Raw genomic sequence first — 22,174 nt, 5'->3', positions numbered from 1 at the left:
CTACGTGTTTTGTTCAACTACGTATGCTGATATCTTTTTTGTAAAAACCACTAATATGCTGATCTTTTTTTTGTCCAACTACGTATTTTGCAAGAAATTAGACTGTTACAAGAATTTAAGATTTTTTTTTTTTACATGAATGAATTGTCTTATGTAAGTGCATTATTCTTAACCCTTATATTCACTCATCCGCTAACTAATATATTAATATGAAGATTAGAATGTGAAAATTTGAAATAAAATAACAAAACAGTTGTATTAAGGTCAAATTATAGTGTAAACACAAACAATGTACTGAACATAAAATTTTGTAGTAAATTTTGTATTGCTGTACCCAACACTGCAGTTTGTCAAACAGAATACACAACCAAACTGCTCGCGCTGTACACGAACCTCAAGTGTCCCTAAATTTGCAATAATGTAGATGTTTTAAGGTCATACTGCCCATTTAATTATTACAAGATGTTATTCCCTAATCAAAATTAAATTTTTATCTTAGTAATGCATGCCAATTTCCCACACCAACCTTTACAACGTGAGTTACCAATGTGAAACTTTAGTTTTTCATTAGAAAAAAATAAAAACACTTCAGACTGACGTTATCGAAAGCAATCTGGTGTTGTATTCAGTTTGATAATGACAAAAAAGTTGCTTGTAATGCAAACGAGGTGCTTGATTTTACCTCCGGAATCAGCGAAAGAGCAGGCTTCCGTCCTAAAAGAAGAGATTGCAAGAGAGATTATCATATGCTCTGTCAAGCAGGTCACAATTTAGCCTTGTAACAATGTATCGACAAAAACCAGAAGTTACGTATAATCTTACATGACCCCTATGAAATGTTAGACTACTATTAACCATCACACTATATCATCAATTTCTGTTCGCCGCTCCAATATTACATTAACTCACGAGAAACTATCATATCACAGAATAGATAATCCAAAGAAACTAGCAAGACTATTGTTTTATAAATTTCACAGACTTCGTTTTTGCAACTCAATGGAGTAAATGTACTCTACATGTGTCTCTCTCACCCAGAAAGAAAAAAAATTAAAAAAGATAAAAAAAAGAGAAAGGGGCAAAACAGAATTGGAGGGAAAAATACTATCTGCTACCAACGCTTTTCCCTCAAATGTCACACTAAGTGGAGCAGCAGCCTCTCTTTGTATTCCCAGATGCATCCCCAACATTGATGGTGGTACCTTGACCAGGAAGTGTGGTACCAACACCTGCTTCCTGAGCTGCGAGTGCCTTTTTGCTAACAATATGATAAATCTCTGTCAAAATGGTTTGGAATGCCTTCTCAATGTTGGTTGCCTCCAGTGCAGATGTCTCAAGAAACGACAGACCTTCCCTCTCCGCCAAGTTTTGACCATCGTCCTCGTAAACCGCTCTTAGATGGCTCAAATCAGATTTATTTCCAGCCATCATGATAACTATATTAGAATCCGCATGGTCCCTCAGCTCACGCAACCACCTTTGGACATTGTCAAAGGTTTGTCTCTTAGTTATGTCATATACAAGTAAAGCACCTACAGCTCCTCTATAATAAGCACTGGTAATGGCACGGTACCGCTCCTGACCTGCTGTGTCCCAGATCTGTGCTTTCACAGTCTTCCCCTCTACCTGTACACAAAGAAAAAGCCATTAGTAATGCAGCGATACAAACAAGACTTCATAATCAAGGTTTTCAAAAAAAACCTTCAGCAATCGTGATTAAGACAGCAAGATTGAGGTTTCATGAGTTTCCAAATGCAACGGGCATTGCAATAGTATTGCGTTTGTAATTTTCAGCAACATCAAAAGATCATGACAAAAATACAGTCTCGACTGCAATTTAAAACCTTGTTCATCCAATTGACAACCATCCATCCAATTAAGAAAACCTTCAAACATAAATAACCAGAAAAATTTCCACGACATTCACCATATAATAATATTAGTCCTAAGTTCAAAAATAATTTCTTCATCAATTTTTGACCAACAACTCTTTTATTATTATATTACATTAAATACAAATCAAAGTCCTCTTCCACTTGATCATAACACCGCAAGCTAAAATCATTCCTCCAAAACATTATATTCACAAGGGTTTTGAAAACACTCTGCCATTGCAATTTTGATCACAACATCAGGGTTTTTGTCCGCAAATTCATGAAACATCAAGATCACAGCAAAGCCGCGAGCGCAACTTAAAACCTTACTATTTATTTCCTCAGAAAAGGATCTAAGATATAAATAAGCTAATCAATCAATCCTTCAAAGCAAAGGTTAAAAAAACGACTATACTGGAATACATATATATGCAAATAACTGGCAGAAATCCAAGAAGAAAGTAAAAAATAATAAGAAAAAAATCCAGAAATCCTAAAAGCATACAATCAATCAGGAAAAGCACACGTGTTCATTACGGAAAATCAGCAAAGGAAAAGGAAGCAGAACTACCTGAAGAGTCCTGGTGGCGAACTCGACTCCGATAGTGGATTTGGACTCCAAGCAGAACTCGTTTCGAGTGAACCTTGAAAGGATGTTGGATTTGCCAACACCTGAGTCTCCGATCAAAACGATCTTGAACAGATAGTCATACTCGTGGTCCACTCGATGCGTCATGGCTCCTCTCCCCTCCGATCTCTCAAACCTGCCAGATCCAACAGCAAACACCAAAGATTATTCATCCAGATCCAAAACCTAACCGTTAGGAGAGCACAGCGGCGCGTGGCCACACGCGCACAAACATACGTTCTCCAAACGACGAAACGGATCTATCTACGAACTGAATCGGAAAGAAAAAGAACTCACCGCGAAACGGCGACGATTTGGTAAACGAAATGCGTTTAGTGAAGTGTGCTTAGTTGTTAACTAAGCGAAGTAGGAAACTTCAGAGAGGGAGAGAGAGGTGGCAAACCGGAGCGGTTCGGATAACCGGAGGAACCGCAGGGGATTTTGGTGGAGATGGAGAAGGAGAGTGGCCGAATTGGCCAACGCGAGAAAACAGAGATGTCTACAAGTGAGAAAGCAATGCCAACGCAAATAAATAAGTTCATTTTTTAAGGGAAAAAATAATAATAATAATATATGTATATATATATATGTAAGGTTTAATTATTATTATTAAATTATAATATAATTTATGGAGTTGAAGAATGAGAGAAAGACAAAGTCCGTGTGATGAAGGTGTAGGGTGTGGCAGGCTGGCTGGTGGAGGGTGGGGTGTTCTGCGTTAAGGACAGGGTGTCCCTCTTTCTTCCTCTCCTCTCCTTCTTCATTCTTCTCTGCTCTTCCTCTCTTCTCCTCTTCTAACCAATCACAACCTTCTTAAATATACATAACTTTAATTTTAAATATAATTTTTAAATTTAATAGCATCATTGTTACTAGTAAAAATGCATGTTGTGTTGCATCTATATATATATATATATATATATATATATATATATATATATATATTCACTATATTATTTTACACAAGGTTTAATGATGATTTTCAAACAATTTACATTATCAAAGTATTTAAAGTAGATATACATAAACACGTACATATGTATATACTTGTACAGACATGGTATGTACTTTGTATATACTTGCTCACGCGTACGTACCTAACATATGCTCCTGTGTCAGTGTTTAAGCATTGCAAAAATGATATGTGCCTCTGTATGTTAAGTTTAAGGTCTGTAGACACGATAAAGTAGATAACTAAGTACATTATTTTTACTCCGAATTATATAATTTAAATATATGATTTTTTTAAAATAAAAAGTAAATTTAATGTGAGGTTGAATAGATTAAAATAATCCTTTATTTCTGCCATAAAATTATTCTAAGTAGTAGTTGTCCACGAAAATTAAACTTCGAATTTTTTCTTATTTTTTAATGTCAACTTACATGGAGATATCTGTCATGACATAAGTGTATATAGTATTATAGTTTGTTGGTAGTATAAAATATTGATAAACTTATTCAATTGTTGAATAAATCAAACACAGTTTGTCAAAATATAAATTTATTGTTATTTACTCTACCACTGGACCAGACCAAATGATTCCAAAGCAGTTGTAGAAGAATGAAGGGATGAAAATGAGAGTTATTAAAGTTTCTATTTATTTATTTTTACGATAAGTGTTAATGCAGTGTTTGACCAGTGTCCAGTACCCGTAACAGAAAACCGGGCCTAGTCCATATCCATATAGTTAGTTGGATCGGTGGGCCCGAGGCTTAACGCACCGAAACGGTGACGCATTGATTTTGAAACGGAATCTAGAGTTTCAATTCGACTAACGTTGAGACTGTAATGCGGCAATGGAAACAGCTGGGAGAGGTGTTGGTGGCGGCTTCTATCACCAACACGCTATCCCACTCTCACGCTGCAACGCTCAATCTCCCACGCGCCGTCGCTCTCGGACTCACCCAACCCCTTATTCTGAAAATCCTTTCAAACCAGTCGATTCACCCTTCGCAAAAGCTTCGTTTCTTCGAATGGTCTCGCTCCCACCACAACCCTTCCCCGGCCGCCTACTCCCTCGTCCTCCGCTCCCTCACCGGCGCCGGCTTCTTCTCCGATGTCCCTTCCCTCCTCCACTCCATGACGGAAGATGGCGTCGTTCTCGATCCCCACTCCCTCAACCTCCTACTCCACTCCTTCATTTTCTCCTCGAACTTCAATTTAGCTTTTCAATTACTAGATTACGTGCAGCACCTTCAGCTCGATGCCACCACAATCTACAACTCCCTCATCGCTGCTTTACTCACAAAAAACCAACTCTCTCTCGCGTTATCCATCTTCTTCAAGCTCCTCGACACGGTCGATTCGAAGTCCATCGCTTGCAACCAATTGTTGGTTGCTCTGAGAAAAGCAGATATGAGGGTGGAGTTTAAGCAAGTGTTTACAAAATTGAGGGAGAAGAAAGGGTTTTCGTTTGATACGTGGGGTTACAATGTGTGTATTCACGCGTTTGGTTGTTGGGGTGATTTGGCTTCTTGCTTCGCGCTTTTCAAGGAGATGAAAGACGATGGTAAGGGGTTGGTTTCCCCTGATTTGTGCACCTACAACAGTCTCATCACTGCGCTTTGCAGGCTTGGCAAGGTGGATGATGCGCTTGTTGTGTGGGAGGAGCTCAATGCCTCAGTTCACCAACCTGATCGCTTCACCTACACAAACCTAATTCATGCCTGTTGCGGAACTTTTAGGATGGGTGATGCTACAAGGGTTTTTAACCACATGCAGAGCCATGGGTTCCGTCCGGATACGCTTGTTTATAATTCTCTGCTGGATGGACATTTTAAGGCGACCAAGGTTGTTGAAGCCTGCCAGCTGTTTGAGAAAATGGTTCAAGAAGGGGTGAGACCTTCTTGCTGGACTTATAATATTCTCATTCATGGGTTGCTTAGGAATGGCAGGGCGGAAGCTGCTTATACTATGTTTTGTGATCTCAAGAAGAAGGGCCAATTTGTGGATGGGATTACTTACAGCATTGTTGTGTTGCAGCTTTGTAAGGAGGGTCAACTGGAGGAGGCGCTGCAATTGGTGGAAGAAATGGAAAGTAGAGGTTTTACTGTTGACCTTGTCACCATAACATCGCTGCTGATTAGCATTCATAGGCACGGTCGCTGGGATTGGACGGACCGGCTTATGAAGTATATCAGGGAAGGTGATTTGGTAGTTTCCGTTCTAAAGTGGAAAGCTGGAATGGAAGCTTCTATGAAGAACCCTCCTGGCAAGAAAAAGGATTACTCACCTATGTTCCCTTCCAAAGGAGATTTTAGTGACATCGTGAGCTTCATGACCCGTGCCCAGGATACCACCAACATTAATGACGGCGAGGAAACTTCTTGCGATGGGATTGACGAGTGGTCATCATCGCCGCACATGGATAAATTGGCCAATCAAATGTGCTCCACTGGCTATTCTTCCCAGCTGTTTACTCCTTCTCGTGGTCAAAGAGTCCAAGAAAAAGGACCGGATTCTTTTGATGTTGATATGGTGAATACTTTCTTGTCTATATTTTTGGCCAAGGGAAAGTTGAGCTTGGCTTGCAAATTGTTTGAGATTTTCAGTGATGCAGGTGTGAGTCCTGTGAGTTATTCTTATAATTCTATCATGAGTTCCTTTGTCAAAAAGGGCTATTTCACTGAGGCTTGGGCTGTTCTGACTGAAATGGGAGAACAAATTTGTCCTGCTGATATAGCCACATACAATATGATAATTCAAGGTTTAGGAAAGATGGGACGAGCTGATCTAGCTAGTGCTGTTCTTGATACGCTACTGAAGCAGGGAGGTTATCTTGACATAGTTATGTATAACACTCTCATCAATGCTCTGGGAAAGGCAGGCCGAATCAAAGAGGTGAATAAGCTCTTTGAGCAAATGAGGAGTAGTGGGATAAATCCTGATGTTGTCACTTACAATACATTGATTGAAGTTCACAGTAAGGCTGGGTTATTGAAGGATGCTTATAAGTTCTTGAAAATGATGCTGGATGCTGGATGCACCCCTAACCATGTTACAGATACTACTTTAGATTATCTAGGGAGGGAAATTGATAAATTGAGATTCCAAAGGGCATCGATTTTGAGTGAAAAAGATGATCCTTCTTGAGAAGGCACAGTTGTAACTTAAGTGCTGGAGATGGGATGAAATTCTGGCAGTATATGAAATTGGAATTTGTAATTTAGTGTTTGCATTATCTGATTGTGCTGTGATCTGTAAATGTTCCTGTGATCACAGGTGGTGTACTATCAATTTTACTGTATTGTCTTGGCTCCTTAGCTGGCAAATATCTTATGTTTTAGACCCAAGTAACCAAAATTTATGTCCTTGTAACAGTTTCGTTCTGATTCAATGTTTTAAAACGCTTTATACTTGAAAGAATTTTCTTTAAGATAGTGCAGTGTCATGGTTTAGGCCTGAACTCCATACCTGGTAGGTCACCAGCCGAGCTAGAAGAAGAGATTTATATGAGCCTTTTAAGATCATTCAATAGGCAAATCCTGATAATATTACTAAGGCATTTAAACCATTTTAATTAACTAAACATACAAATCATGATAAGGCAAACATTAGGTTAGAAAAGAGCGGTGACAAAGAAAAGAGGTTAAGACACTAAATATTCTGGCTTAGGGTCTCCATATTCCTTAGCTACAACTTTTAGCGGCTATTATGGGACAGGAAAATCAATTTTGCTCTATATTCCTAAATGTGAGCAACAAGAAAGACAATGACACAAGAGAAGGAGGAGTCACAAAGGATGCAGGAAGAGCTCAAAAGGTAAAATGAAGTGGCAAAAAAATGCCAAATGAATCAATTCAAGTGCAAGAATCCAATTTCGAAGAAGGAATGAGGAGTCTCAACATACATAGAGTGTTGGGAGATCGGTAGTTCGATGGATGTTATTTTCTAGAAAGCTTTCGTGGGACTCGATGTTCCAATGGATTCGTTGATACCGTTTGATGAAATTTTTGTGGGTTTTCTAACAAGTAGGTTCAAAAGTTTATCGTTCAATGTTATCTGTATTTTTATTAATGTTATAGTAGATTATGATACTACTCGTCACATAGCGTGAGATATTTGAAGTTTGTGAGACCAAACACTTTAAGTATACAAATATTTGAATATTATGATAAAAGCTTCCCATATAAATATTATTATGAAATCTTACCGTATGAAGATTTAAATAATACCATCAAAGTTTATCATACAAATATTTGAAGATTATGATGAAAGTTTGTTATATAAAAATTATTATGAAAGTTTGTCATATGAATATTTAAAGAATATGATGAAAATTCACCATATAAAATATTTGAATATTTTGATGAAAATTGCCAGACAAATATTTGAATATTATGATAAAAACTTATTATATAAATATTACTAGATTATGATGAAAATTTGTTACATAACACAAATATTATAATGAAAGTTCATATGTGATGATAGTTCGTCACATGAATATTTTAAAAAATGATGATATGAAAGCTTGTCGTACACTTGAAGTTTATAAACAAAGACTATGATGACAATCCGTCATCTTCTCAGACATTATATCAATAGATTGTGATAAAACTTGTCACAAAAATGAAACATTTGAAGTTTTTAGTGGTATGATGAGGAAAAAGTTAATCATATATGACAATAAAAATTATGGTCCTTACAACATTTTTTAAGAGCTAACATAAGATATTTATATCGAAATGACACACTTAAGTCCATCTAACTGTTGGAACCCTTTAGATAACACAAAAGATATCAAAACAGAGTGTTGCAAAAATCAAACAAAAGTTGTGGAAGTTCCACAACGAACGTGTCATGTTCCAATTCAGATCTAAGTGGAGGGTTTTGCAAACCCGAAAAACAAATGGAAGTTGGACAATTTTTCTTTGCAGTTTCAAGTTGTTCTAGTGTGTATGTCCCATTATACATATAGTTATATGTGTATGTTCCATTTTTACTTTAAAACTCATTATATTATTTAATCAACAAATTGAAAATAACCAACTCATTAATTATTTTAATTTAATAACTATTACATAAAGCTTTTGAAAAAAAATTACAATAAGTAAGAGAAAAAGGCAATTTAATTGACAAAGCATGTCAAACAACAAAAATAACAATTTTCTTACTTTATCTAGTGTTGAACAATATTGGATTATAATGTCAACACATTTCAATCACCGCTAAAGATAACTTAAATGTAAACTTGATTGAAGGAAATATATGAAAGATAAGAGACTAATTTTGTACCTGTCATACTTGTAGTGTTAAGTCTTTGAAAAAACAGGAAGTAAAAGTGTTGACAGTTTGGGTACACAAAGATAAGAATACAAGATTTAGGGTTTAGGGTTTAGGGTTTAGGGTTTAAATCTGAAGGAATCAAATTCATTCTATGAATGAATATTTTATGACCAATGTTTTTGCCTGTAATCACTGTACCACCAATAACATTCTTCCCCAACTCATTAGCTTGTAATCTTGTGCCATTACATAGTCCATTAGCTTGATCAATATTCTTAAAAGCATTGTTGGGACACCAATTTTGAGTTTTAGGCAATGATTTGGAAGCCTAAGCATCTAATATCATTTAAAAACTCCGATGTAAACCACTCAACTTAAATGTCTTCATGTTCATTAGATTGGTAAGATATGTCTAAACTTAAGTAAGTAACTTATTCTCTAGATGTTAAACATATGATAAATTTTTTACTTTATATACACATTCACTTGTTAGACAAAGTATTGTCCGACATAAAAAAAGTTAGCATTGCTTATATTATCCAAGAATTTAGGGTACACAAATTCAACTAAGCTAAGTAAAGGTGAATCACTATGTTTAGCTAAGAGATGTTTGGATATTTCAATTATGCCTTCACCCATTTTATTTAAATTCATATTTCCATTAACAATCTTTAGAATCCAATAAGTAAATTCTTTGATATCTGCCGCACTTTCAACTAATTTCTGACTGTCTCATATTCAAGTTCAAAAATTTTGCATTAAAGAGAAATTTTTAATCCACTGAAATTGTTCTAATATTTTTCTTTTTATATGTAAAATATGAATTCAAAACTACAAACGTGAAGAATATAAGAGGTTACATTGACCATAAGAAGAATAACACTGCTACGTATGGACTGTGATTTGAGACACTTATCCCTTGCAACTTTGCTTTCAACACAAAAGTAAAGGTTCATCTCTTTATTTAATTGTTTGAACATTGTTTCTTTTAACACAATTTTGAGAAGAAAGCAAGTTAACTGGGTTTGGTTCCAAACGTAAGCTTATACGCCACTCTCAGCACACACAGTAACGCATTTGTTAAATGGTTGCTTGCAAGCAATACAACACACACAATCCCTGAAACCGCATCAGCGGTTATATGCGAAGAAAAATATAATGTTATCTTTCTTAGGTTTCGTTTCATCACCGGGAATGTCCAGCGTGTCTCGCCGGAAAATGACGACCACCAGAATTCACATCATGGCCTTAGACGGCATCGTCAACGTCAATTCTCTCTTCACCTTAGCCCTCTTCCTCGGCATCACCACCACCAGCACCACCAACACCCTCATCGACGCCGACGACACAGACTGCGCCGCCGGAACCTCCATTTCCGAAGGCCTCATCGCGTTCCACGTGTACTCCTTCAGCTCCTTCCTCTTTTCAAGCCTCATCGCCTTGGCTCTCAAAAACGTGATCAACTTCAGCAAGGACGTCGACGATGGTGACGTGTTGGCCGCCGCCAACAACAACAACAGCTGGGTCCACAGCGTTGCGAAAATTAACACGGTGGTTTTGAGGTTGGGGACTCTGGTTTCGGCTTTTGGGTCGGTTTTTGGATGCGGGTTTTTGGTGGTGGCTCTTGTGGATTTGGTGCAGATCAAATTGGGAACCATTGCTTGTGGGAGTCCTCATACTTTCGCTGCGGTGACTCCCTTGCTCGTTCTTGTTCCCTCTGCGCTTCTTATCTATGTTTTTCTCGTCCTCTTTGCCTTCACTCGTTAAACAAATAAAAAAAATATCCATGATTCAACCATGTTCAAGGTGTCAAACTGAATGATCTTATCATTAAGGATTCAAAGATCATTCATGGAAATGCTCATGAAATCAACAGATCGGATTCAAACTAATTGTTTGCTACCAATTGTTTGCATCATTCCATCTTTTTGCATATATCAAATATGATATATATATTTTAATATTATCATTTGTGTCTTCCTGTGTTTGCTTGAGAGGGAGGAACAACGAGAACTGATATTAAAATTGCTTTTCAGTAGACAACACGTTACCAGGACTTTTACATTACTACTTCTTTCTCATTCCCATCTTGCCAGAAAAAAAGTACTTTCTCTGACTAATTGTGTTTGGTTTTGCCAACTATTTTTTTTTTACCTAAAATTGCATTTTTCAAAGATAAACTATAATAAATACACAAATGTATTATTTAATAACACTGAAACTGGAATGCCTGGGTCAAACCAATTAGGAGGTGTTTTAAAGTATTTATGTATTTTTATTTTTTGGTCGCGTGAGCAAAGGAGAACATAAAAAATTAATAGTTTAATAAACATACACGGATACAAACATTGCCAAGATACAAACTCGAAGTTGGAATTTATAAAATGTAGGACACAAAAATACATATTTATATATTATATAATTATAAATTATATAAATTGACCGTAAATATTTATTGCAAATATGTTTTAGATTCTTTTAAGAACAGAAATATGTTTTTTATGAATTGTTCAAAAGAATTTGTTTCTTATTTTTATAATCATAATAAAAATTTATATAATAAATTTGAATTTTAAAAAATTATTTTATTTATACTTTTTAAAATTGTGTTAGAACCATGTTAGAATTTTAAAAAATTCAATTAATATTTATTGAATTGAACACTTCACCAACAAGTATTCTATGAATATCGTACCAGTATTGACACCGATACGTGTATCCGACACGGACACGATATTTAAGAAAAGTGTCTGAGTCTCGTACCAAAAGAAAACACTAATTTAATAATATAATAATATATTATAATTAAAAATTAAAAAAAAATTGTAATTTTGAGTTTTGAAATTAGATATTTTCTTTAGTTACTGTGAAAATATCACCGGCCATTTCCTTTGGAGTTACAAAACATAGCTTCCTCACCAAAAAGAACACAGCTTTGGTTTTCGTAATAGAGCCCGTAATGAAGGTGAAGTGAGGGTTATGTGTGTTGGTATTTGAGTGGCAGTGCAGTGTGTGATGGCTGGTCGTTCCTTCTCAAAAGTTTGGAAAATCTGTGATTTTGGTTCTTTATTAGTGCCACACTTCACCAGAACCACCAAACTTATCAAACACGCTTCACCTCCATTGTCCTTCCTTCAATCTAATTCATTCAAAACGCCCTCGTTTTGGAGGCTATACCACGACGGAAGGCCCAGAGGCCCCCTTTGGAAGGGAAAGAAGCTCATTGGCAAAGAAGCGCTCTTTGTTGTATTGGGCTTGAAGAGGTTTAAGGATGACCAGGATAAGCTTCAAAAGTTCATCAAATCTCACGTTCTCAGACTCCTCAAGATGGACATGATCGCCGTTCTCACTGAACTTGAGCGTCAAGAACAAGTTTCTCTCGCTCTCATGGTATTCACTCTTCTAATTCTTTTTCATTTTTAATTCTTATGTTATTTACCCACCACCTGTTTGTCATAATGCTTCTTATTTCTGTAATTATGTTGCCACAAATTACTGTTTTTTTTCTATTTCAAATCACCATAAATTAACTGGAATGACTCAAATATATATAAATTTGTATAATAAAGTACCTAATTGTAAGGACCTCGTTAAAAAATCCCAAAAAAGTTTAGGACATACTGGTGTATTAAACCTTCCTATTATAGCTGTGCGCTGCTTATTGTACGGAGGTTACGAGTAATTAACTGAATGAATTTTCAGATGTTTAAGGTTATGCAAAAGCAAGATTGGTACAAACCTGATACATACCTCTATAAGGACTTAATCATTGCATTGGCAAGGTCCAAAAAAATGGAAGAAGTATCGTACTTGTGGGAAAGCATGCGAAAGGAAAATCTGTTCCCTGATTCTCAGACTTTTACTGAAGTCATAAGGGGCTTCTTGAACTATGGATCTCCTGCGGATGCGATGGATGTATATGAGGACATGAAGAATTCTCCGGATCCACCTGACGAGTTGCCATTCAGAATTTTGTTGAAAGGACTCCTGCCACATCCTCTTTTGAGAAACAAAGTGAAACAAGATTTTGAGGAGATTTTTCCTGATTCAAGTATCTATGATCCGCCACAAGAGATATTTGGCGCCCGCTGAGGTTTGAACCCCCTTTAGTCTGTCATCCCAAGAGTTCGATAATTTTCTTTCAAATAAAAATGGTGTTTCGTTGTGTGTGCTCATGAACTGAGTTATGTGCAAAAAGTACAATGTTAACGAGTTTAATGTGAAAGAATTACTAGTTCTTGAATATACCCGGTATGCACGTGGGACCGTGGATCAATAGGTTCTATGTTGGTATGATCGGATAATAAGCTTTTCCATCAAATAGATGATGAGAAGATTGTCGAGTTTGATAGCACCAATCTGGCTTATTGAATTAAAACTGTACGGAGAAAGTCGACAATGAAGAATGAGTGGATTTTAACTTAGCATGATGTCATTAGAAATTAGAAATATGACAATGCCAACAAATTCCACTTATCGACATGCTATCACGATTGCTACTTTGGTTGTTTAGACTATGTTACTAAGTACCATCTATTCATCTTTAAGGATCAAATTTATTTTGTTTAAGATAAAAAAAAGGCTTCAATCATTAGTCTTTTACTTAGTTTTAAGAGTTACTGAATAATTTTTGCACGCTTTTCATCTTCCCCTAGCATAGTAGTAATTCCCCAAGTCAAATTCCAAGGTAGTATTGCTTATAAAAAATCTTATCACCTCTATTAATATCTCGCAGGCCCCAGGTGTATATTCCTGAAGAGCTGGATCATCAAATTACAGATGTTGTAGGAATTAAGGATTGAGGCTGCTCTCATTTTCAAGATTTGTTCGCATTTTGTGGTTTTGGGATGGTTAGTTGACTGAGAGTTTACACCATTTACAGTCCTTGCTTAATGGAGATAAACTTTTGTTTTTGAAACTTTTACTCAGTTTGAAATATTCCAATGCTCTTTGTTCAGTTTCATCATCCCTGTCGCCAATGTACAAATTGTTACCTATTGTTCAGAAGCAAGTAAAATATGAAACCTATGATCACATTTTTTCCACCTTTGAGCGCAAGAAGATGGTATAAATTGATAATCTAACAACTCACTGGGAAAATTAGGCTTGCTTCAAGCGCAATTATGCTTCACAAAAACAATGCTTGCACTTCCAACTCTGCTTGCATTATCAACTCTGTCTGCACTTGCACTTCCATTGCAAACACAGCAGGAAACAATTTCAGTCTATTATCATAGTATTGAAAAGAACTTTCATATATGTCATATATGCAACATGAATTTTCAATGACACAAACAATTTCCATTGTCAAAGTATCCCAACTCACTTTTATAAATTCAAAGTCACCCACAATTGACTGTTACTTTTTTCAGATTATATTGGATGCAATAAATACTCAGATAACTTGTAGGTTATCGTGAAGTTATTTGAACTTTTTTTTTTGTTTTTTCATACATATAATATAATACGTGACTTTCTATTTAAATAATTTAAGAATTTCATAAGCCACATAAAATTATTAATTTTCTTTTCCTTGTTTCATTACATATGCATTTTACATACTTCTACAAATATATAAAAAATAATGCGTTGAAAATATTTGTGTGTGTGAGTGTGAGAATATTTTAAAGTAAATAAATATTTGATTGAGATTAAAGTATTTAACCGGAAGAAAAAAAATACTTTCTAGTAAAAATAAAAATATTAATACTGGAGTGCAAACTTAATTAGATTATACATTCATAAATATCTGGTTTTACTTAGTATAAACTTTAGGAAGAAGCTATTCATAATATAGTACTTAAAAGTATAAAAATGTCAAATAAATTGTGATATTGAAAATCAGGAAAGAATATTACATAAGATTTATCAGGTGAGATTATAAGAAACAATAATTTTAACCGTGAGCATATTTGATTTTGCATACAATTTAATTAGAATGCTGATTAATACAAATATTGTTTTGATCTTGTCATCTACTTGTAGATTATTATGTATGATAATTTTATTTACTTTTCTAATTATTATGATTGTTATTTCTATGATAAATTCTAATTTTTTTATCATATAAAAATGATAAACTAACAATTTGTAACAGATTGAACTCTTTAAAATATTACCTACCATTATATATACACAAAGAAAAAAAAACGTTTGTTTAATATTCGGATAAAAGTTAATTACAATAATTAATACATACGTTTTTAGAGCAAGACATGTTCACATTATTTTAAATCACTTAAAATAAATACTAAATAAGTTTTAAAATTAATAAATATATATAAAATAAAATTTAGTTTAATTTTTAACCTCTATTCTTGATGTATACTATAAAAAATTATTAATAGTTTTTGTTTGTGGTAGAAATGAAAATAACTTAAAATTGATTCATAACAAGGCTTAAATATTATATTATACTTTTCTTGTCATTAAAACATTATGCGAAACATTTATTCCTAATCCAAATAATTAATTATGTTATAATTATTGATTTGATTGTGACTTAATTCTAGCATCTACTCTAAGAAGACAAACATTGCAGCTATACTTAATAACATGTATGGATAGTACTGAGATTAGACAAAAAAAAATCTCTTTCTCCTAAACTTGCATTAAAGAATTTGGTGTATCTACAGCCCTCTAACAGGAAGTTTATTTGCTTAAAAGAAATAAGAGAATTTTCCATCAAACATCAGTCATTTGTTAAGGAACAACATTACATTATTTTTTCCTTATTATGTTTCTTGGCAGTTGTTATTTGATCCATGTTTTTTTATATAAAAATCCATCCTTCTGATATCTCAATCAAACTAACACACTTCACCAATCATGTGAAGTGACATGAAAACAAAATATATTAAAATAGGAAAACGTATTGATCCATGTAATGCTTTCAAACCCCTTAGTTCACCCGAAAACAAACAAATGTGGTTGAATTATGTGGTAAGAACAGAATCAATAACTTTTTTTAAATTGATTAACAAAAGTAGGGGTGAATGTGTAGTTAAAGAAAGCCCATAGTAAAAATCACCATAAACACATCATTGTGACGCAACGTAGACAGCAAGAATCAAATAGAATATCAAACATTTCACACCACCACATCCATTTGCACTTGTAAAGTTCAGTACACATCCAACACAAAGCTTATTTATAAGCACAGTTTTGGCCATAACCAAGCACTTAAAAGAGACTGGTAACACTAAACATTATGCCTGACGAATCCTTAATCTTCAAGTGTGTTCACAATCCCAACTACACATGTGGAACGGAGGGAAACACAGTCTGGAACAACCGATTGCAAGACCAACCAAATTCAGTAGCATATCAGATGGTAGAAGGGGTAGTGTCTTTCACAATCGTTACAGGGCAACTTGCATTTAAGGTGACATAATTTGTCACACTCCCCAGCAATACCCTACGATCAACCAATTTTGAAAAACAGCATCATTAAATTATCACTGTTATGTTCATCAATACAACTTATAAATTTGTTAGTATGTTTGTTTTCTCTTTTATATGTTTGGGAATACATTCCTTCAATGGAAAGATAAATGAGAATGTTTTATATTTAATTTGAGGAAGTCGTATACTATTTGTAGTTAAAGACAAAAAATAGATCCTCCCTCTTTCTTTTCATCAAATAACTCCCTCTAGAACATTAGGTACAAGAGCCAAAGCCTGAGTCAAGATGCAGTTCTTTGGGAGCTTTTAGTGTTTATATCCCATTTCATTTAAGAAATTAATGTAATAAAGATTTAAACTATTAAATCATTATTGTAAGTTCACATAATCATATTTTGATGCATGCAGTTGCAGTTATCTCTAAACTAGAGGGAAAAAGAAAAAGAAAGACCTCTGTATGGCACCCAAGCCTCTGCTACCCATTACCAAAGTGTGAAGCTTCAAATCCCCAACAGCTTCACAAATTTTCTCTCTTGCATCCCCCCAGTACAGCTTTGCCACCACATCCACCTGTTTTCAAGGAAAATTCAAACAACCTCAACAATCAACATATGACTAAAACAACCCTAACAAAATTAAATGAAAACCTAAGAACTCAATCCAACAACACACGACTAGGTAGTACACTAGCAGAGTAATTAGTTAGTAAAGTCAAAAAGTAAAAACCTGTTTCTGCTTAGAAGCAGTGTCAAGCAGATCCAACACCTCGGCATCAGAATCCACCTCATAATGATGCATCACCTCCTTCTCACGAAACTCTGACAACGGAATCAGAGCTTCACCCACACCACACCACATCATAATCAGAATTCAAAGATCAAAATTCTACAAAAATATTTGGATTTATGGTAAGGGTAGCATAAAAAAGGAGCTTACGTGATCCAGTGGTGGACCAGAGAAGATTTCGGGATTCACTGCCTTGGGTGTGCTTGATGTGGACGATTAAGAGTGTGTCGCCTTTGCGGAGAAGATTATCAATTGCCCATTTGAGAGCAATCTTGCTTCCTTTGGAGAAATCCAAGGCCACCCCAATTCTCCTTTCACTGCTCATCGTTTCACCAAATTCTGGTGTTTTGATTAATTCACTGTTCACCTTTAAGCTTTCGAAATGTTTGGTCAAGCTTCACAGTTGGAAGAACAGTCCAATTTATGAACGTTTATTCTTGTCGGTCACACGTGGGAAGTCAAAACATGTGTTCCGTCTATGAACATATAAATGTTTTGTTTTTATATAATTAAAATGAAACTTGTAATAAACAAATATTTTACATGTGTAGATTATATAAATAATTTAAATTTTAATAAAAAAAAATTATCATTGATAGATTTTAAAAATATTATCGGTTAAATTTAGAAATAGAAATAAATTTGTAAACTAAAGCACATAAACAATTAAAAAGATATAATAAAATGAGATGATCATGAGAGAATTTTTTTGCTCGTTGCAAGATCAATGATGAAAATAAACCAGCAAACAAAATTGAGATGATACAAAATATACTTAATTGAGAAAATTTAAAGTTTTTTTTCTATGTTTTATATTATAATTTATAGTATAAGTATTTATTGTTTTATGAAATATTAAATCATGATCAGTGTTAACAAGTGGTGGTAATGATTATTTTGTTTTTAAAAAAATATTATATTCTTTCTTGACTGACAATAGTTTTCTTTTGGAACAACTGGAAAAACTCAAATTTACATTATTATTTTTATAAATTAATTGAAAATATTCCTTTCTAAAGGTTTTCGAACACAATAAATAATTATTTTAAGATTTATTCTTAACATTTTTTCATCTTTTACACGAGATTATATTTTTTTTTAATGTTTAGTTTGCAAATTTCAAACAAATAAAAACTAAAAATATAAGGAAAAAAGTATTGAATTAGGTTGTACTTTTAGCTACTTAAAAGCTAACTTTAATTAATGCGTATAATTATAAGTCTAATTAATGAGAGTGAAAAACTATTTTGTTAATTTTTTAAAATTTAATTAAATTTTAAAATTCTTTTTAGAAAATCCTTCTCCCTATGAAAATAGCCATGGAAAAAAGGGCTTACGATTTTTTGGGGAAAAATTAGTTCAAAAGCTAATTTTTTTGGGTTTAGTGTTTAGTAGATTAATTGATAAATTAGTTAGCAAATATAAGATAATGTAAAAAAAATATAGTAATAAATAAAATTTTGATGTTTTCTTTTTTTCCTTTGGGCCGTCTTATTTGATCTTTGGGCTCTGCTCTTTTTCTCTCTTCTTTTTTCTATACATTGTTTTGCATATGAAAGTAGGACTGTTTCTTCCTGCACCTCCGTACCTTCTTCTCTCACTTTCATATATTTTCAAATTTCAAAAAATACTCCTCTATATTATTTTGGATTATATAATTCGGAAGTTATTTTTTAAATTTGTAATTAGTTTTCGGATTACATAATTCGAAAATCTTTTTTCATATACATGATAATTCGAAAATCTTTTTTCATATACATGATTAAGAAGAATAAAAATGTATTTTCATATTATGTATAAAAGTGAAAGATACAAAGAAGAAGATATGAAGGTGCAGGAAGAAACCGTAAAGTAGATAAGTATGAAAAACGTGTAAAAGGTTCATTCAATAAAAGTCTGAATATTCAGTTTTTCTCTCTCTTTCTCTTCTTTTTACTGTTCATCCTATTCTACCATTTGCCTTTGCACTCATGCCCAAAATTAATGTAGAACGTTAAAATAAAATTTATTTTTTAAATAAAATATATTATTGTGTATTATAAATTTTAGATTCTTTCTGTAGGTAAAATATTTTTGTGGTGTAATTATATATCAAGATAACCAGTTATTCTAATATGTGTAAAAACAATAAATAACTTTAATAAAATATATATTTTAAAAATTTAAGTTATTTTATTGAAACTAATTTTGATTTTAAATATAAAATTTGACATATATTATTATAAATATATTTTTATAAAATAATATTATTTTTAATTCTTTTTAGATGTACTTGTTATTTTATAAAATGGGTTAGAGTGTTTCTTCCAGCACCCTACACTTTTAATTCATTGTTTTGGGTAATTTCAAAATAGTGGTGTCTTGTAATCAAAATATATTTTTGGAATAGGAAACATGGAAGATAAAATATTCATTATGAAATATATTTTTTTAGAACACATTTTTCTACTTCAGAATGATAAATTCGAAAAATTCAAAATTCATAAAATGTGAAGGTTGCAAGAAGAAACACCCATGGGTTAGTTCATAAACTTATGATTTAGCCCAATCCATTTACATTGTTAAATGTTCTAACAATTCAAAAGGTTTTTTTTGTTCTAAAATAGTGAAATTTGATTTCATATATTTAAAAATGAGTAAATAGTTTTTTTTATATTTTAGAATTGGATAAATCATACATGAGAATTACGATTCAATTTTAAAGAAATCGCTAACCTCATTCAGGATTTTTGAAATTTATAAAGAACATAGTGTTGAGCGGATAACATTTTTGAAGAAATGCATCCGATTTTAATTGGTAGATAATAATAAGATTGAAATCGTATATATTAAAAAGGATCTTTTCAAAATTCTAACTAAACTCGTACTTGTCACGTATAATTTAGTTATATCATATTGTACTGAACTCTTATTTAGTATGGTGATTTTTTTAAAAGAAAACATTTTAATTTTTTTAAATGATGGAATAATTTAAAAAATATTTAGTTGTGTTATTTTGATTGAAGAGAATGTATGAAAAATAATTATGGTGAAAAAATCATAAATATGAGACCTTAATAAATTATAAACCTTTAAGTGGAAACTTAAAACTGAGAATGTTGAGTAGTAAAGTCCGAAATTGTAGCTAGTAATCTTAAAGGGTAAGCATGTATATATTAATGCTACATTAATTCAAACCCGACAATAAATCTCAATATTTCGAAGGTTGTCATCGTCATGTGGAGTTTTCTTCAAATCTTCTTCAATCAAGAGAACAATCTTTTTTCAATCGGCCACCCATCAATCACAAAAAATATTCAGCTTTATGGAGTAGCACCACATAAAAAATATTCAATTTTATGGACTACCACCACAATATGTCTGCCCAATTTCCTATCAACAAGTGCCATCAACTTATACCAATTTTCCATCGCAGGAAAATATTTTTTCTCTTGGTCAATCAGATGTTTGGTACTTCAACAACGACACCACCCTCTGCATTTCGTTCAATTCCTAACATACATTGTAATCGACCAACAATGCCATCATACGGGTATGAAATTCTATGTGTGGACAATGAAGGGGAAAATAATGAGGACGGTAGCTCACCTCCGTCGAGACAACTAAAAAGGCCCTCGTGTGGGACATGATCTTACAGATAGTTCGTTTGTCTTTAGGTTAAAACAATTATAAAAATTTGTTCAAATTAAATTAAGTTGTCATCTTTGTGTGTTTCACTTAATGTCAGACTTCACTTAATATATGCGCGCACACATAACACACACACATGCACCCACAGACCCACGCACACACCCACACATGCACACACGCACACACAACACATACATACACATGCCACACACAGACAACGAAGAAGGTACTTGTGTGGGACATGATCTCATAAATAGTTCGTTCATCTTTAGATTAAAACAATTATGTAAATTGTTCAAATTAATTTAAGTTGTCATGTTTGTGTGTTTTCACTTAATGTCAGACTTCACTTAATACATGCGCACACACACACATCAGGAATATTCAACTTTTTGGAGTACCACCACATAAAAAATATTAAAGTTTATGGAGTATCACCACAATATTTCACTCAATTTCCCTACCAACAAGTGTCATCAACTTACACAAATTTTCCATCATAGGGAAGTATTTTTTCTCCAGGTCAATCATAGATGCTTGGTACTTCAACAACGATACCATCCTCCACATTTCGTCTAGTTTGCAACCGATCCACAATGCCTTCATACGGGTCTGATATTCCATGTGAGGACAACGAAGGGGAAAATAATGAAGACGATAGCTCACCTTTGTCAAGACAACGAAGAAGGCCCTCGCGTGGGACATGATCTCATAGATAATTCGTCTTTAGATTAAAACAATTATGTAAATTGTTCAAGTTAAATTAAGTTGTCATGTTTGTGTGCTTCACTTAATGTCAGACTTCACTCAATACATGCGCGCACACACACCTACTGCTCCACACACCCACACCCACACATGCACACATACACCCACACGCCACACGCCACACAGACAACAAATAAGGCATTTGTGTGGGACATGATCTCATAAATAGTTCGTTCATCTCTAAGTTAAAACAATTATGTAAATTATTTAAATTAAATTAAGTTGTCATGTTTGTATGTTTCATTTAATGTTAGACTTCACTTAATACACGCGCGCACACACACAACACACCCTCACACCCACGCAACCACACCCCCTACCCCCACCCCTCCCACACACATACACGCACGCATCACACACACACCATAAACACACAAAAAAAAACCTTTATGTGAAATATGATCTCATAAATAGTTCCTTCATCTTTAAATTAAAACAATTATATAAATCGTTCAATTTAAATTAAATTATCTTTAATGTAAAACTTCACTTGATACATACACACAACTCACACACGTGCATCCAGAATAATATACATGCACACACAACCCACACACGCCCTTCACCCACCCCACACACATACACGACCAGTCGACAATAATACACCTGTTGTCAACTAAATGGGAATTTAGATGTTAAATTAAATTAAGGGAGTTTAGCAGCACTAAAATACAAGCTTTTTCTTCTTTGCGATTACTTAGAATTTCGCCGTGCTTTAAGTGGCTAATTTTGTGACCTTAGACTTAAACCTTCTGTTTAGTACCAAATATTCCATTAGGCCTAAGATCAAAATTACACAATAGTACCATATCCCATCCACATAATACCAAGAATAAACGCCGTCTCGTTTACTTC

General features: G+C 33.7%; 5 protein-coding genes across 6 annotated transcripts; 3 read left to right on the top strand and 2 right to left on the bottom strand.

Annotated features, from left to right (window-relative positions):
• Positions 1-935: 935 nt before the first annotated feature.
• Positions 936-3,292, bottom strand: LOC137831253 (ras-related protein Rab11C). Its single transcript, XM_068638853.1, has 3 exons — positions 2,800-3,292; positions 2,446-2,638; positions 936-1,626 (listed from the first exon to the last, which is right to left on the bottom strand). Exons 2-3 carry the CDS (start codon positions 2,608-2,610, stop codon positions 1,141-1,143), a joined length of 651 nt encoding a protein of 216 aa, XP_068494954.1. The 5' UTR covers positions 2,611-2,638; positions 2,800-3,292; the 3' UTR covers positions 936-1,140.
• Positions 3,293-4,052: 760 nt separating this feature from the next.
• Positions 4,053-6,868, top strand: LOC137823938 (pentatricopeptide repeat-containing protein At4g01570). 2 transcript variants are annotated; one of them, XM_068629305.1, is made up of 2 exons: positions 4,178-5,338; positions 5,486-6,868. In XM_068629305.1, exons 1-2 carry the CDS (start codon positions 4,292-4,294, stop codon positions 6,593-6,595), a joined length of 2,157 nt encoding a protein of 718 aa, XP_068485406.1. In that variant the 5' UTR covers positions 4,178-4,291; the 3' UTR covers positions 6,596-6,868. The 2 variants fall into 2 exon arrangements, with proteins under 2 accessions (XP_068485399.1, XP_068485406.1); XM_068629298.1 differs by having other exon boundaries at positions 4,053-6,868.
• Positions 6,869-9,722: 2,854 nt separating this feature from the next.
• On the top strand, positions 9,723-10,637 carry LOC137831724 (uncharacterized). Its single transcript, XM_068639517.1, has one exon. The coding sequence runs from the start codon at positions 9,890-9,892 to the stop codon at positions 10,496-10,498; it is 609 nt and encodes a 202-aa protein (XP_068495618.1). The 5' UTR covers positions 9,723-9,889; the 3' UTR covers positions 10,499-10,637.
• A 962-nt stretch (positions 10,638-11,599) lies between these two features.
• On the top strand, positions 11,600-13,776 carry LOC137831715 (protein THYLAKOID ASSEMBLY 8-like, chloroplastic). The gene is made up of 3 exons (XM_068639505.1): positions 11,600-12,121; positions 12,434-12,824; positions 13,467-13,776. Exons 1-2 carry the CDS (start codon positions 11,747-11,749, stop codon positions 12,821-12,823), a joined length of 765 nt encoding a protein of 254 aa, XP_068495606.1. The 5' UTR covers positions 11,600-11,746; the 3' UTR covers position 12,824; positions 13,467-13,776.
• A 2,029-nt stretch (positions 13,777-15,805) lies between these two features.
• Positions 15,806-17,398, bottom strand: LOC137831706 (universal stress protein PHOS34-like). The gene is made up of 4 exons (XM_068639493.1): positions 17,072-17,398; positions 16,862-16,971; positions 16,587-16,705; positions 15,806-16,148 (listed from the first exon to the last, which is right to left on the bottom strand). The coding sequence occupies exons 1-4, from the start codon at positions 17,244-17,246 to the stop codon at positions 16,058-16,060; spliced, it is 495 nt and encodes a 164-aa protein (XP_068495594.1). The 5' UTR covers positions 17,247-17,398; the 3' UTR covers positions 15,806-16,057.
• Between the last annotated feature and the right edge of the window lie 4,776 nt (positions 17,399-22,174).

The sequence above is a fragment of the Phaseolus vulgaris genome, chromosome 11 (genome assembly GCF_000499845.2).
Source record: "Phaseolus vulgaris cultivar G19833 chromosome 11, P. vulgaris v2.0, whole genome shotgun sequence".
NCBI classification, from domain to species: Eukaryota; Viridiplantae; Streptophyta; class Magnoliopsida; order Fabales; family Fabaceae; genus Phaseolus; species Phaseolus vulgaris.
Note: the sequence above shows the minus strand (reverse complement) of the source record. Positions and strands in the feature narration are given on the sequence as shown.